General features: G+C 42.7%; 1 protein-coding gene across 4 annotated transcripts in view; it reads left to right on the forward strand.

Moving 5' to 3' along the window:
• Positions 1 to 16,464, forward strand: part of FAM13A (family with sequence similarity 13 member A) — a 333,205-nt gene that overhangs the window by 304,130 nt on the left and 12,611 nt on the right. For all 4 annotated transcript variants that reach the window (XR_009701148.1, XM_061192618.1, XM_061192617.1 and 1 more), the window contains 7 exons: positions 3,116 to 3,329; positions 3,855 to 3,993; positions 4,762 to 4,843; positions 5,679 to 5,899; positions 6,527 to 6,610; positions 13,841 to 13,936; positions 15,410 to 15,493. Coding sequence is in view for 3 of the 4 variants with exons in the window: in XM_061192618.1 (XP_061048601.1) it covers positions 3,116 to 3,329; positions 3,855 to 3,993; positions 4,762 to 4,843; positions 5,679 to 5,899; positions 6,527 to 6,610; positions 13,841 to 13,936; positions 15,410 to 15,493 (920 nt within the window). In the remaining variant the exon portion in view is untranslated. The remainder of the gene's footprint in view (positions 1 to 3,115; positions 3,330 to 3,854; positions 3,994 to 4,761; positions 4,844 to 5,678; positions 5,900 to 6,526; positions 6,611 to 13,840; positions 13,937 to 15,409; positions 15,494 to 16,464) is intronic.

Below are 16,464 nucleotides of genomic sequence, written 5' to 3' on the forward strand. Positions count from 1 at the left end.
GTAAATCAATTATACTTCTATAAAGATGTTAAATAATAATAATAAATAAATAAATGAATAAATAAATAAAATAGATAAACAGCTAGGACCTTCTGTATAGCACAGGAAACTATATTCAGTATCTTATAATAACCTATAATGGAAAAGAATCTGAAAAAGAATATACGTGTGTGTATATGTGTGTGTGTGTGTGTGTGTGTGTATATATATGTATACATATATATATCTGAATCACGTTGCTGTACACCTGAAATTAACACAACATTGTAAACCAACTATACTTCAATTAAAAAATAAACAGAATCATACAGTAAAAAGTAAAAATTTAAAAAGTGAATTCAAGAGACAATGTCACCCATAAGCTAGAATTTCTTTAGCCATGCACTTTATGTATACCACTGGTGACACTAGGAAAATGACACATTTTGTCTTCTTGTCAGTGAAGCGATGGGTCAAGAATGGAGCCCCAGAAGACAGCTGTGTTAACAAAAAGGCAATCTGAGGGATGGCCCCGTGTTAGTCACAAAGCATCAAACAAGCACGTGATTAGTATTTTGTAGTTAACTCAGGATCACTGTATATTTTTTACTGGAGACATGTTTGGTTAATGGTCACAAACACATACTGTTTTTGCAAAAATTTTGGTGCCCAGAGACCACATAGTTCAAGCTCAAAGCAAAGATTAGTTGTAATATTTTTTGAGTTATGTCTGCTAGATTCAGACAGATTAAAGGGCTTCAGGACCTAAAGTAACACCTTTTCAAACTGAGTTTTGATGAGGAGAAATGTCAAAGTAGCCAGCACACCCATGCCAATATCAACATCAGACTTTGTTTCGCCGATGCCCTCTGTCCTCACCAGCCACCGAGCCCTTCCCCCAGGGGTTTTGCTCCTTTGCCACTTGGCAGTGAGGTGATTACCTGCTGCTTTACTGTTCAAGCCATCTTAACCCTTTCCCTGTCCTGGTTACATTGATTTTAGTCCTTATAGAACATTACTCCTGTCTTATGAAATATCATGAAATAGACGATGTCATCTAGTCAGTTTAATAGTTCCATTTTCTGCAGCTTTATACTACATTTTTGTTATTTTTCTAGGAATTGCTTTCCACTCACCTTCTCCCTCCCTCATACCCCCTCACCTCTCAATCCATTTTCTCTCTTTCCTGTTGGCAGTTCCGGAGCTGCTCGTATCTGAGCTCTGCCACTTAGGAAGAGCCAGCCAACAGCGTCCGTACAGACAATGAAACAACTCCTGTTAGTCTCCGGCTGTAGCCATGCCTGTCTACCAGCGTATTCTCTGCCACTCTTTAAGACTCGATAGGCAAGACTCTGTCTTTAACATGCTTTCAGTTTTCAAAGTATTTATAGTATCATCTGTGTTACCAGATAACTTGGTTGTCTTTACATTTTGAGAACCTGTGGGCCTCCTTCCACATGAGGTTCATTTTTTTTAATGAATGTGCCTAACTCTCCTACTGTACTGTGGGGTTTTAAAATCTTTTTAAGGCAGTCATCCTTGTTCTTGAAGCGCCTGGCACCTTCTGAATTGAAGCACTGTCCTGGAGGGTAGGAGACTGAGTTTCTAGACCCAACTCTTGTCATTGATTAGGTATTTGCTCTGGAATTCTTTGGGTTTCAGTGTCCTTATCTGTAATCTGTTGGATTGAATCAGTAGTTCTCAAACCTGACTGCATTTTGGAAGACTTGGGAAGCTTTTTAGAGGGTGTGTGTTTGCGTGTGTTTGTGTGTGTGTGTCTCACACATATGTGGACCCTCACCTAAAAATTCTGCTTAATTGGGTGATGTGAGGACCTGTACGTTAGGAGTTATTTATGTTTCTCTCTGTGACCCTAATGTGCAGCCAGGTTTGAAAAGTCACCAGGTTAGATGATGTATGAAGTTTCAACCAGCTTTAATGTTCCATGATTACAGTATGATCTTTTGAAGTAAAATACTGAGTAAGCACTTGTTTAAGATAATTTTGTAGATTTTAGAAATACTTTGATAGCTGAAGGAGCAATTGTTCCATGATTCAAACTGTGGGAATCCCAGAATTTAAGATCATGGCCAAATTCCAGCCTTGTGTAAATCACAATATCCACAAGTGTATTTAAAGCGTAATCTTTTTTTGTTTTTTTAATGAAGAGAGTATTACAAATGAAATACCCTACATCATCTGAGATCTATCCTTAAAATATGTCAGATAGGATTTTTTTTAATGAGGAAAGAAATACATTGAGGTGGGTCTTGCAGTGAAAGGAAATAAATATCATCCTATTCCCTCCCAAAATGACAAATCAGGATTTTGTGCTAAGTCTGTTTTTTTTTTTCAAGGTTGTCTAAAATAATTCATACTGATTTGTCCTTTGTAAGGCATTCTTTTTTTCTTTATTGACTAATTTTATGCATGTATCTTACTTTAACTGTAGTCGTAAGTAGCCTCTAAAGTCTCAAGTACAGAGCATGTATTTTAAACATGCTAAATCCTAACATGCTAGGCAGAAGCACACAAAGCAGCTTATTGAACGACCTCAACGGAGGGCGTAGACTCCTGAACCGATGGGGTCTCACAAGGTTAATGTGATTCCTTAGTGGTTTCAGTGAGGGATGTCCAGCCATGATGCCAAACCCCTCCCTCCCAGGCACATGTGAGTTTCTCTTCCATAACACCCTCAGATGGAGAAGTTATCATCAGTGATCTGTGGGGAAAGTTGGAAGCACACACTGTTCCTCAGGGCAGCCCTAGCACATTCTCCTTTGAAGGCAAGTGAGGATGGAGACAGAGGGTAGATGATGGCTGTCAGTTAGATTTGCCGATTCCGGTCAGGGCATAGTGTCCCGAGTTACAATCTTCCATCTAAAATGTGAAACTGGGAATTCCCCGGTGGCCCAGTGGTTAGAACTCTGCGCTTCCACTGCAGGGGGCACGGGTTCTATCTCTGGTTGGGGAACTAAGAACCTGTAAGCCGTGCAGCGCAGCCAAACAAAAAATAAACAAATCAATAAAATGTGAAAACCTCCAGTGCCTCCCAAGTTCAGTTCCTCCTGATGCATTCAGAAAACAAGTGTGCTCTAAAGAACAATTTGGCCCTCTTACCCTTGCTCTTTTCCAGAGCCCACCCCTGCTTTCTCCTCGTGGCAGCAGGAGAGCGTGCGTGCTGACGAAGCACGCCTCTCCCCGCAGGCAGGGCGCCTGATTCGGCAGCTCCTGGATGAGGACAGCGACCCCATGCTCTCTCCCCGCTTCTACGCTTACGGGCAGAGCAGGCAGTACCTGGACGACACGGAAGTGCCTCCTTCTCCCCCCAATTCCCATCCTTTCATGAGGTATGTTTCTTTATGTTGCACATGTGCAAAGATACCATCCCTGTAACATTCGAATGTCATAGGAATGTTGCTGATGGCTAGTCATTTTTTTAATTAAGTCGTAAGTATATGGAGGAACATATTTGAAATTCTCCATCCTAGTGCACACGCTCTGTTGTAATTTTTCACTTGACCTGTGGCCCAACTACAGCATCACCAGCTGACTCTCCATTAGCACCTCCTTTCCAGAGCTCTCTCATATTTCACTGTGAGGTCCACTGTGCACATTTCAGTCCTAGCTTTGCCAAGTGTAAAGGTGAGCTAGAGAAGATTGGACCTATTGAAAAGGCAGGACATGCAGAGCTCAAGGTCACAAAATGAATTAGCAGTCAGCTTTCTTTTATTCGAGAGGATAAACACGGTTTGGACAGTCCCCCCCGCCCCACACCCCTGCCTTCCCCGTGCCGCATCCCTCATCCCCAGCGCCCCTCCCAGCAGGCGGTGACTGTCCCTAGGGAAGCTGACCCCGCACTGTGCCCCTCACAGGCGACGCAGCTCCTCTCTGGGCTCCTACGACGATGAGCAAGAGGACCTGACACCTGCCCAGCTCACGCGGAGGATTCAGAGCCTTAAAAAGAAGATCCGAAAGTTTGAAGACAGGTTTGAAGAAGAGCGGAAGTACAAGGTGAGTGCCTGCTCACTCCCCCGCCTCCCTTGACGTGATGCATCTGAGCATCAGCAACTCAGAGAAGTGATAAAGGTGAAGGGAAATTTCTAGGGAATCTCGAAACAAAAAGGCAGTAAACACTGGGTGATAAACCCTGATAAACCCCAGACATCGTGTATCAGCATTTTCCTTGCACAGGTGTATCCTTACAGAGGAATTGAATGCTTTCCTCAACGTCTTGCAAATTGATCAGTGAACAGGGATGGGAAAAATCATTAAATGAAGTATTTTGTTTGCCTAAAATGTAATTCGAGATTATCTTCTAAAATTTTATTAGTACTGACCTCATTCTGCTCTCAGCTCTATCCTTAGTATTTCTCACGAGAGTGGCAAAAAAGGCATTTTTCGTGGTGGTTGTAGTGTAACATATCATATACCCCTCTGCTTTCTATCCTGTTAGCCTGACAGGTTGAACCCTACAAATAAAGGAAAAGAGGCCATGGGCCTCATAGAAGTCCATGATCATAAAAATCCAGAATTTTGCCTCTGAGGAATTCTTTGAAAGCATCAAAAATAACCAGATAGTATTAAAAAATAAATAAACAACCAGATATAAAGAAGGATAATGGAATCCCACCTGTGAAGTTGCTCTGATTAATCACGGTTCATTTATTATTATTCCAGTGGAACTCAACTTTTCCTTCCTGTTTAAAACAAACTGATTATCAAACTCTTCTTTTTCCTGCCCCAATTCCAAAACATTTACTCAAGATTTCCTTTTCTCAGCCTTCCCACAGCGACAAAGCAGCCAATCCAGAGGTTCTGAAATGGACAAATGACCTTGCCAAATTCCGGAAACAACTTAAAGGTAGGTAAAGTTCTAGACCTATGGTGTGGTCTCCAGAGAACAAGCCAGGTGCAGAGGCTGCGATCTCACCACGTGCTGAGTGCCACTCACTGCTACAGTATTCCAGGAAAGACGAGTTTCTTGAAGCTGCTTCCCAGGGCTCTAAGTATTCAGGGCACACTTTCTCCATGTCTTCCCATGGCCTCAATCACGGGGAAACCCAGATCAGCTAAGATGCAAATTTGGCAGCATTTTTTTTACTTCCCTAAATCACTAATATAAGGATGATGGTTTCAACTCGAAGTACCTGTTTAATCCAAGGCTTTATTTGCTGTGGAATTAAGACATAGAACACAGATGGATGTGAGAAGGATTTGGTCCCTGTCCCTCAAAGCACTTGCTGTCTTTTAGGACACAGAGTCATATACACAGTAGAATAGAATACAAAGTGAAAATAATTCCAAAATGAGGTATATACGTCATATGGAAAAAGTTGGCCAGCACTTGGGCGCTAGATCTGCAAATACCTGTAAATGCTACAGGAATCAGTGTAGGAAGGCATCAGCCTCATTCTGAGAACAGCAAACAGGTTGGTGTGGCTAACACATGGCTGTCAAAGAACTAAAACTTTCTCAGGAATTAGGGTTAGGAAATCATACCAGATAATCCGGGAAGACATTATCATTTTTCTTGGGTTTAACACAATAACCCAGGGATTTCGACTAATATTATAATTAGATACTTTCTGGGGGAAAAGAAAGACAAGGCTAAGCAGTCGTTAACAGCATAGAAAAACAATCTGGGTTCAGCAGACGTCCGTTCCCATACATCTCCACCCCCAAATCTTTTCTCCTAGAGTCAAAACTAAAGATATCGGAAGAGGACCTAACCCCCAGGATACGGCAGAGAAGCAATACTCTCCCCAAGAGTTTTGGCTCCCAACTTGAGAAAGAAGACGAGAAGAAGCAAGAGCTGGTAGATAAAGCCTTAAAGCCTAGCGTCGAAGCCACGCTGGAGTCCATCCAAAGGAAGCTCCAGGAGAAGCGGGTGGAAACCAGCCGTCCTGAGGACATTAAGGTGTGATTCTGTGAAGGCCCCCAGCCGACTGCTAATCCTAAAGCATTCCAGTCAGCGTGGTAGGAAGGCAGGGCATGTCCCAGGGTCCCAATGGGAAGGGTGATAGAGCGACACCTTTTTAAACCTCCCACACTCTGAGACGTCCAGAGAAGCAGATACAACAAACTCAGAGTGTTTTAACTGTAGGTACTTCGGGTTTGGACTACAGACTGAAAGCAGGAAGCCTTGTTGTACAGATTGCAGAATGGACTTGTTCCAGTTAATAGACAGCGTGGTGGCTCTCTGAAGTAGGAGGATTAGAGACAAGCCTTTGGGAATGTGCGTCCTGTAACTGTAGTCATTGCCGGAGCCGGTAAGCTAAGCCCCATGTGCCTCGCAGCCTTGCTTACCTCAATGCAACGTGCCTTTGCCCACTGCACGGGAGGTAGGAGTACTCATAGGTGCCGATTCTGCTGTGCTGTGTTTCCAGCAAGACACCAGGAATAGCTGATTCCTAGCTTTGGATCGAGCTGTTGTGTAAACATCTTTCTAACCTTACCGTGGGAAATTTGTTGAACTAAATAAAGAAGTCGGGACGTTCACAAATGTTTTCCCCTTTCTCATTTCTCTGTCCTTGTGTTTATACAGGATATGACCAAAGACCAGATTGCTAATGAGAAAGTGGCCCTGCAGAAAGCTCTGTTATATTATGAAAGCATTCATGGACGGCCGGTACGTGAATGCACGGAATTTGCTGATTGGGGTAAATTACCTGGCTTTAGAAGTGGATCTTCTGTGTTCAGTATTTTGCAGATGAGGTTCCCTGATGTTTAGATTACTCTGTATTTTCACCAGAAGTAAGCTTTCAGAAGGCTAAACCAATGATATGAGTTCCACTATCTAGTAGGTGCTAAATTTAATTAAGCTCCAAAGAAAAATTAGTTTGCAACTAAAATGTAGTCACTAGTGTCCTGCTTCAAGGGGAAAATGGTGGAGGGGAATATAAATCGGTGCGCAGAGCCCTAGAGTGGGGAGATGTGCCTGCCCCTCTGCCTGCCCCCATAAAGCTGTCATCACCGGCTCTAGGCATTCTTATCCATAAAAGGAAGGTGCTAAACTAGAATGATCTGCGCTAAAATTCAGTTTCTCTGCAATGCCGTTTGCAACCCGTGTTTGTAGAGAAGTTCTAGCTGCCATCCAGAACCAAAAGTGTGAGGAATCCAAAATATGGCTTTGGAAGCGTTTGAGGCAATTTGTTACTCAGCAAGAGCGTTTACTGAATGCTTGTTGTTAGCCCTGGGGGAGAGAGTAGCATGACGGCCTTCTGCCCTGTTCCTTAGGGAACTCGTAAGCAGATCGCCTAGTCAGTGACTCTTAGTAACCTTCTGTTAAGAATGTTGTCAAGAACCCAACAAGACACGTTCTTAAGAGCAGGTGTAAGGAAGCGTGAAGTTAATGTTCACAGATGGATTTTTACACCACCAAAATGCATAGATCTCTTTTCCAGTCTCAGCCATAGCTATGTAATGGAGAGAGTCTTTTCATCAAAAATATGCTCTTTTAGATAAAGAAACTTTGAGAATAATGCACTAGACTGTCAGATCTGTGAGGGCAGGGATTCTGGGTTTTGTTTACCTAATGGTGAACCTGGCCCTCAGCAACTAGCACAAGACCTGACCCAGAGCATGTGCCCAATAAACTATCTGTTGAATGATCCTCCGTGGTATTTTGGTTCTGAATTTATTAGGTTTAAATTTAAAAAAAAAAAAAAAAAAAAAAAACCTGGCGCTGATGATGATTGATTTTGCTGGCCTGTCCCTGCAGTGGAAAAATACTGGTGCTCTGGGATAATGGTCATGTTTCAAGCCAGGTTTTGTTTTGGATTTTTTCAAGGCGTTGAACCAAATAGTGAACGCTCTGGAGCTCTACTACATTGTGAAATTTCGTCCTTCTCTTCTGGGGTATTCAGAACTTGTAGAGATGGAGCAAAACTTCTTCTAACAGAGAGAAACCCCTTCTCCACTAAAGGGCTCTCCTCCTGGCCACCAGGCAGGCCTCCATGAGGGAGGTGGGACTTATGTATCTTCCTTCTTTCCATTGTGTGGATTCAGGTTATGACGTTGACAGACTCCTTTAAAGACTTCCTTGCCTGAGGCCCGAGGTCTCTCAGCTGAATACTAGTCTTTACCTTACTGTCAGTGCAGGGGTTTGTGTGCAGTGGTACTTGTTGCTCTGAGTTGGGCACAGAGTCTCTCATTCTGCCCGGACGGTGGCAACGTGCAGGCCCTGGGATCAGCAGACCTAGATTCAAACCTCCGCCCTGCCGACTGGCTCCGTGACTCGACTGCTTAGGTAACTCTCAGAGCCCCAGTGTTTTGTCTTCATAATAGATGTCTGTTATAGGTTGTCATGGAGACTAAACGACATTACACACACACACACACACACACACATTTACCTGTAGGCTGTCTGGCATTGAGGAAGTAGGGCAGAGTGGCTTTGGGGAGAGATGGGTGGGATTCCTCAGTAAATGATAGGTTTCACTTCTGGTACAATTATATGTTCTGCCTTCTGCTGTCTACTTCTTATTAAATGATTGACTCAGGAGAAATGCACATTTTTTTAGCACTCTTATCATTAGGAATATGAACTATTAATTCGTGGTCCTTTCTTTCATCATTCTTTTAGATGAAGGAAGAACACTTCTGGGATCTGCATTCTAGCATCTCACAGGGCAGGGGAAAAATGCTCTAGGAAGTTCAAGTGTCATTTATTCCTGTTCCTGAGTCGGGCTCTCTGCCTGTCTCTGGAACATGATACTCCAGCCTCCTCAGGAAAAGCAGAGTTCACTTGATATCTGGCCAGTCTGAAAACCAAAGAGTGAACTTTTCATTCTTAGATCTGTGATGTTGCCACGGACCCTGGACTTATAAATACGAAAAATACATATACTTCCAGAGCTAAACCGTCATTCCAAACCCCGAGTCTTTTAGAAAAGCAGATGCTTAGAGCCTGATGGTTTTTTGCTGAGTCTACAGATTCTGATATAAAAGGACACTAACAGTCAAAATCACAGGCCATGTGTGCTGCTTCTGTACATGTTTTAACAAGGCTGCTTGCTCTAACGGGACACCCTCCAGACAGACCGACACATGTAAGGAAAACAAAAACACGCTCATTTACACACTGGCACATGATTCCCTATGAATTATTATTGAAGTGTGTCCTTTTCAACATTTGAGGGTCTCATCAGAAGCCCACGTCACAGAGGTACAACAGACGGCTGCAGCTCCTTGTGTTACCTTCTTTACAGACCCCGATGATGGTGTGGAGGGGAGAGAGTGGGTGGCTTGCTCAGAGCTTCTGGGTTCTCATTTGATGTATTTTAATCTTTTGTTTCAAAAACCGGGGAACTAACAGGACCCTAAACGCACCGTTTTCAAATTTAAATGCAAATTCTAAAGCCACATATAAATACTATCATTTGTTTATCTGCTGTTTGGGATTATTTGAGCTGATCTTTGCCCAGTCAGCCTAGCATTGTTACCTGATAGTAAAGGAGAGAGGGTCACCATTTTCCAAATCAACGGGCCAAGAATGCAGCCGTTATAAGAATCCATCTCATTTGTCTTCTCCCACTAGCAGTTTTATGACTCAGAGACACCCCTCCACACACAGATTCAGACCATTTTTTGTTTTACTAAGGAGATTTGATATATTTTTCTGAGACTTACAGAGCAACCAAATAGGGTAGTAAGAGACCAGTAGATGAAGATTTCTTTCCATCAAAAGCAAAGATTGAGTGGAAGGTGCTGCCTTCACCCATTAGATCTTCATAGCTAGATGTTCATGCTGTCTTGATTTGGGTGTAAACGTGTATCTTAGTGTTAACCCTATTTCCACACATTGAAAGCCACTCAGAGCTGCCACTTAAATGAAAATTTAAATAAAGGCTTGAAGCAAGAAGAGGGAAAGTATGTTGAAAAGACAATATACTATATGCTTGGCCTAAAGTCATTTTTAAGCAATTATGGATCATAACGATTTTCTAATTTGAATTCTGCAGTTTACCAGTCAAGAAACCGAGACTCAGAGAACCTTACTGGCTCATTCAAAGGGCTATTCTTGGTTAGGAGTGGAATCCCTGAGCAGCTGGTGACTCGAGAATAAGAGATGTCAAACTTCCGAACAGTTTGCCCATGGTCCACTTAATATCAGCGGCCCTTGTTTTAACAGTTTAACCAAGGTGCTGCTTTGTTTTTTTAACTCTTGGTTAGATTTTGGCTCTGCTCACAAATCCAGCACTGATAATTACATAAGACATGGCTTTATGAAGGGTGAAAGTTGTATTGACTTTTGGTATCACCAAGCCTTTGGCTTCAGACATTTATCATGGAAATAATCCTGGTGTAAATCAAGTAGTATTCTTTCCATCACCTCAGACCTAAAGATCATGGATATTTTTGGTGTTTAGATACTTCCATCAAATGCCAGCATTAACTTCGGTAAAATCACGATGAGTTTTGACTCTCCATAGTCAAAAACTGGATTTTATCAGATCTCTCACAGGTGATTAGTTCTGAGGGTCATTCATTTTTAAAATGAGCAATTCATAGAAAATCTAAATATCAGTGTTACAAGCCAAATATATAAGCCAGCTATCCTCTTCATCTACTCTAACTAGAAAATTTGGTTTTCGAACAAAGAGTTAGAAAGGAAATTGATTCTGTCACATTTGCCATGTCTGGCTGATTTTAGCAGTAAGTCTCCTTCCAAAATCCAGAGTCTCCTTTTATAATCCAAAGATGTTTCTATAGTTGACCCTTGAATAATTCGGGAGTTAGGCATCGTTCAACCCTCAGCATAGTCGAAAATCTGAGTGTAACTTAGAGCCGGCCCTCTGTATCCATGGTTCCACCATATCTGAGGTTCCGAATCCATGGGTGCAACCGTGTAGTAGATTGTGTAGTAATGTAGTATTTACTATTGAAAAAAATCCGCGTGTAAGTGGACCCGTGTAGTTCAAACCCATGTTGTTCTACGGTCAGATGTAGTAATAGGATGCTAGTCTGCAATGGGGAAATGCTGGCTCCTTATTACTTTTATTTTTTGCACGTCTTTTGGTCACTAAACATCTGTTGTTTATCTTACATAATATTTCACCACATATCATGGGTTGACAATTAGGATGTGCCTTAATCTCATCTGCAATACATTTAATGAATACATCTTGTAGTAAAAGAAAAAATTATTTCACGTGTTCCAGTACTAAATTTTGTCGTTTTACATGTGAGGTTGTACAAGTGATTTATTTCTATTCCTCACACTTATTTGTGGCTACTGTTGAGCTTCTGTTGAAGTATAACATGAATACAGAAAAGAGCCTAAATTATAAATATATATGTTGATGAATTTTCACAAAGTAGACAAATCCACGTAACCAACATCCTGATCAAGAAATAAAATGTGGCCTGCCCTCTGGAAGCCCTTCTCATGTCCCCTTCCAGTCAATACCATGACCTTCCACCCCACCAACAAAAGCCATTCTCTTGACTTCTAACGTTATACATTTGATTTGCTTATTTTTGAACTTTGTATAATTAGAACTTTACAGTATATATTCTTAGGTGTCTGGCTTGTTTTCCTTGGCTTTATTTTTTGTGAGGTTAATCCATGATATTGCATATAGCTGTGTCCATTCATGTTCATGGCTGTGTAGTATTCAGTTTCGGGAACTTATTTGTTCTGTTGTTGGGCATATGGATGATTTCCAGTTCGGGGTTCTTATAAATAGTGCTTTTATGAACATTCTTATGAATGTCTTTTGTTGAACTTAAGACCACACTTGTTTGATGTGTACTTAAGAGCGGAATTGATGAGTCATATGTTTAGCTTTAGGAGATACTGCCAAATAGTTTTCCAAAGTGTTCCACCCTTGCCAGCACTGAGAGAGAGTTCCAATTTCTCAGCATTCTTTCCGACACTTGACACGGTCTGTCTTTCATGTCAGCCATTGTGGTAGGTATGTAGTAGTGATGCCTGTGGTTCTACCCTCACTCTTTTTTTGTATGAAATAATTCCTGTGTTCCCTTCCAGCTGACAGTCATCTTTTATGAAATACCAAATTTAAAACTCCTTTTAATATGGTAGATAGTAAAAGCAAGAAAATGCCGCCTCTTGATATTTTGGTAACAGGAAGAGATAGAAAGAAGTGATTATTGTTATTGCTGATGACAAGATAAATCCTCTAGATGTCTTTGCATAATGGCAGTATTCTATCAAGTTTATCCAAAGTTCCCTTATTGTTGATCACTTTGAGAAAGGCAAATAAAAAAGGCAACAAAGGATAATCAATTCATGCATAATCTAGACCTGTCTTCAAAGTTGAAGGCCCAAAAGGCCCATAAGAGAAATGGTCAAAGCGAATACTATTTGCCCTTCCTTACCTCTGTAACCCTTGCCTTACGTGTACAGTAGAAATAAAATGCAGAAGACCAACAGCAAACTTGAAACAAAGATACTTCATCTCTTGCTCCATTTAAGTAAACAAATGCATATTTATGAATTTGGCATACCTATTTATATTTGAAATATTCATTCACTCATTTTACAGATATTTATGGAATATTTTTATCATGTCAGGCACTGAAATAGTTACCAGGGGTACAAAAACACAAACTCCTGGTGTCAAGGGGCTTATAGTCTAAAGAGAAGACAGACGTGTCAACAAATAGTTACTATAGAGTATAAAAATATATCATCCATTAGGACTGCTATAATACCATAGACTGGATGGCTTATAAAAGATAGAAATTTACAGTCCTGGAGGCTGGAAGTCCAGGATTAAGGTGCTGGTGTTTAGTGAGGGCCCACTTCCCAGTTCATAGACAGCTATCTTTTCGCTGTCCTCACATGGCAGAAGGAGTGAGGGATCTCTCTGGGATCTCTTTTATAAGGGTACTAATCCCATTTATGAGGGCTCCATCCTTATGACCTAATCGCCTCCCAAAGGCCCCACTTCCAAATACCGTCACATCGGGGATTCCTTTTCAACGTATGCATTTGGAGTGGGGACGGCGGAGTGAGTGGGCACGGTCGTTCTGTCTATAGCAAAGCATACGTGAATTACAAGGTACGCACAGGTTGCGGCAGGTGACACGAAGGAGAGAATGAGCAGGTCTTCCGGAATGGGGCATGTCAGAAGAAGGCTGCACAGGAGTGGGAGGTGGCTCTTGATCTGGAATTTGCCAAACCAAAGAGCAGTGAGGAGGCCATTCCAGGACAGAGGGAACTAGACCAGGAGGTGTGACACAACCTAGTTTCTCTCTGGAGCTTGAGTTACGAGGAGGAGGAGGAGAAGCAGCAGGTCATGAAGGGCTTCAAATACTATGCCAGGTATTTGAGTTTGATTTCTCCCCACTGCCTGTAGAGTCAGTCCTGTAAACATTTTTGAGCCCTGTGCCAGATTTTGGGGCCACAGAGATGAATCAATCCATGTATTCTATGGGCATATGTTCCTTGAATACCTACTGTTTGCCAGAATTTGTCCCTAAAAACACAACAATTCCAGGGGGAAGAAAAACATATTTTTTTTAAATGATTACAGAACTGCATGGTAAGTAGCATAATAGAAACACATGCTTTCTTCTTCCCTGGACCTAGAAAATAGTGAATCATCTGGGAACTCTCAACCTTCAAGAGTTTTACATAGGGAACTAATAACTAATAGTGATCATAGTTTTGATTGAAGAAAAGCAGTACTGCTGAGGGAGTGATTTCCAATGATCTGCAGCTGAAGTAGATATTTTAAATATTCATTGATTCATGTTATCAGTTTAATAAATTTTGCAAGAGTGGTGAGTCTTCAGTTGCATCACCTGTACTTTCTCGCGGCCCAGAGCGTGCTTGGCCAGTCTGGCCACCAGGAGCGGGCTTCTCAGCTCTTCTGTTCTTGCATTTCAGGTGAGCAAGAATGAACGTCAGGTTATGAAACCGCTGTACGACAGGTACCGCCTGGTCAAACAGATCCTGTCCCGAGCCAGCACCGTCCCCATCATTGTGAGTACACCACGGCCCGCTTGTTGATTACCTGGCTGAATGGGCCCCGGCTGTATTATTCGGGCCCTAACTTGCCTTCTCATGAAAGAATAGTCTTTCATAGTTGAACCTGCCATCAATATCCATGGCCCCTAAGCTTGAGGGATGAAGAATTTATCAAAGACTTCTGAGGCTACGTTTGCCAAAAATGAGCAAATCTGAGGCCGACAGAAATTTTTTTTCCCTCTTGGGGATATGCCTTGGCCGTATGCATCCATCTGACACGTGCTGGGCCAGCTTTCCCACGCTTTCCTCAGAGACGGAGCACCGAGAGGACGGGGCTGTGCCCTCCCCAGGGCCCCGCTACAAAGAGTCTTAGCAGCCTCTGTTAATAGTCTTCTCTCCCCCTCCAAGAGGTGGATCAGCCCTGCTGGAATCAAATCCAGGGAGAGAGCTTCTAAGGAACTCAGGAAAGGGACCCTCCTCTTTTTGGAGGATGTAGGAAAGTGTGAGGTGGAAGAAAAGGGAGGGCGGCCAGCAACTGTGAACTGTGCTTGGTGGCCACCGCCCTTGGACTTCGCTGCTTTTGGCCTCTGAATCGGGACTTTGTCTGGAGTAGGGAGCGGCGACTGGCCCTCAGCTCTGGGAAGCCCTTTGGGGCGCCGGCCAGCCTGCCCCCGCCCTGACCCCAGCCCCGCTGCGGGGGCGGTGTTTCTGGCCTGTCCGTCTCGTGGGGACCCTCTGCCTCTGTTTTAGCGCGCACCTCGGGGATCCTGAGGGCTCCTCTGCTGGCCTGTAGGCTTCGCAGTAAGCAGGCGTGGCCTCGCCTTTATGTTCTTGCCGAAATGCGTATTCTTCTCAGCTGCCGCTCTTCTATTTGTCCTTTAAATCTCCTTGTTTATTTCTAGGCCCAAGATATGGTCTTCATATGTCTTTTAACTGTATATTTGTTCATATTTAATGGGGCAGGGTCCAGAGACCTCAGGCACGTGTGTTTGAAGAAAGCTACCTTTCTAGAAGTTTTCTACAGAATAAATCAGTAAACTAACCAGCAAAAGGATTAAATCTAAGAAGTCCTTTTTATTCCCCAGTCAGGGGTCCTTAGTGTCCCTAAGTGGGGTGACTATATAGCCTCTGTTGATCACCTTTGCATCACTTGATGAGCTTAGTTATCATTAGTTGTTCCGGAAGTTATGGTGACTAGGAGGAAAGGCGGGAGGCACGTGCTTCTCCTCAGGTTTTTTCTGCGTGTTTGGTTAACGTACTCGTGTGCCGTCCTTGCTTTCATGTGGCCTCTGTGGTTGGGGGTCGGGGAGAGCTCCGAAGTGAAGCAGCAACTTGGACAAGAACTTCAGTTGTGTCTGGTTTTCCTGGGACTTCTTGGCGGGGAGGGGTTCGAGTCTGTAGTTAAAAGGCAGAAGTAAATACTTGTGAGTCAGAAGGGGATGGGGAAAGAAGTTCTCCGTGTAACCTGCCTATTAACGCCTGTCGCAGGGTTCCCCTTCCAGCAAGCGGAGAAGCCCTTTGCTGCAGCCAATTATCGAGGGCGAAACTGCTTCCTTCTTCAAGGAGATAAAGGTGAAGACCCCCAGCTGCTAACCGCTTGCTACATCTGCAGCAGTGCCTCTCCCTCCTTCCCTCTCTCCCTCTCTCCCTCTCTCCCTCCTGTGGATGGAAAGCCGCTGTGATCGGGCCCTTTGGTGATGGCTTCCTGCAGCCTTCCCTAAAAATCAGTAGCTGCCACATAGCACAGGGAGATCAGCTCGGTGCTTTGTGACCCCCTAGAGGGGTGGGATAGGGAGGGTGGGAGGGAGGGAGACACAAGAGGGAGGAGATATGGGGATATATGTACATGTATAGCTGATTCATTTGTTATACAGCAGAAACTAGCACACCATTGTAAAGCAATTTTACTCCAATAAAGATGTTAAATAAATAAATAAAATAGAACTAAATAAATATAGAAAAAAAAATCAGTAGCTGCTTCTAACCAACTTTAAGCAGTCCTCTTTTATTTATGTTATAGACCAGCTGATCTCCTTAGTTTCATTTCATTCCCTCGCTGTTGTGTTTTGTTTTATTTTGTTTGTTGTTGTTTGGTTGGTTTTTACTTTGCTTGCAGGGATTTTTGTTTTGTTTTCAAAATGTTTTCTGTTTTGTTTCTTTCCCCCTATTTGAGGAATGGATTTTCGGTACTCCAAAATTTTGTTAAATTAACTCACTGGGTAACTTAAAAAAAAAATCTCATTTACTAAGTTTATAGCGAAACCAAAATTAACGAAGGCCGTGTACGTAGCACACACAAAAAATTATCATTTTATAGACAAATATCTTAGTTGTCTTTGACAGATACGTGGGTACAGTTTCATCCACTCTCCTTTCCTCTTGCCTTCCCCCTGGCACATTTAGTCCTTGGTGCTAATTTTATAATCTGTTCTTGATCTGTGAATGTAGTGCTGTGACCAGCAGTCACTAGAACATACGCTCTGATTTTTTCCACCAGTAGTAATCATGGATTTTATACAGATAATCCTTGTCCTCGGTGGCTA

The sequence above is a fragment of the Eubalaena glacialis genome, chromosome 5, assembly GCF_028564815.1.
Source record: "Eubalaena glacialis isolate mEubGla1 chromosome 5, mEubGla1.1.hap2.+ XY, whole genome shotgun sequence".
Taxonomy (NCBI): domain Eukaryota; kingdom Metazoa; phylum Chordata; class Mammalia; order Artiodactyla; family Balaenidae; genus Eubalaena; species Eubalaena glacialis.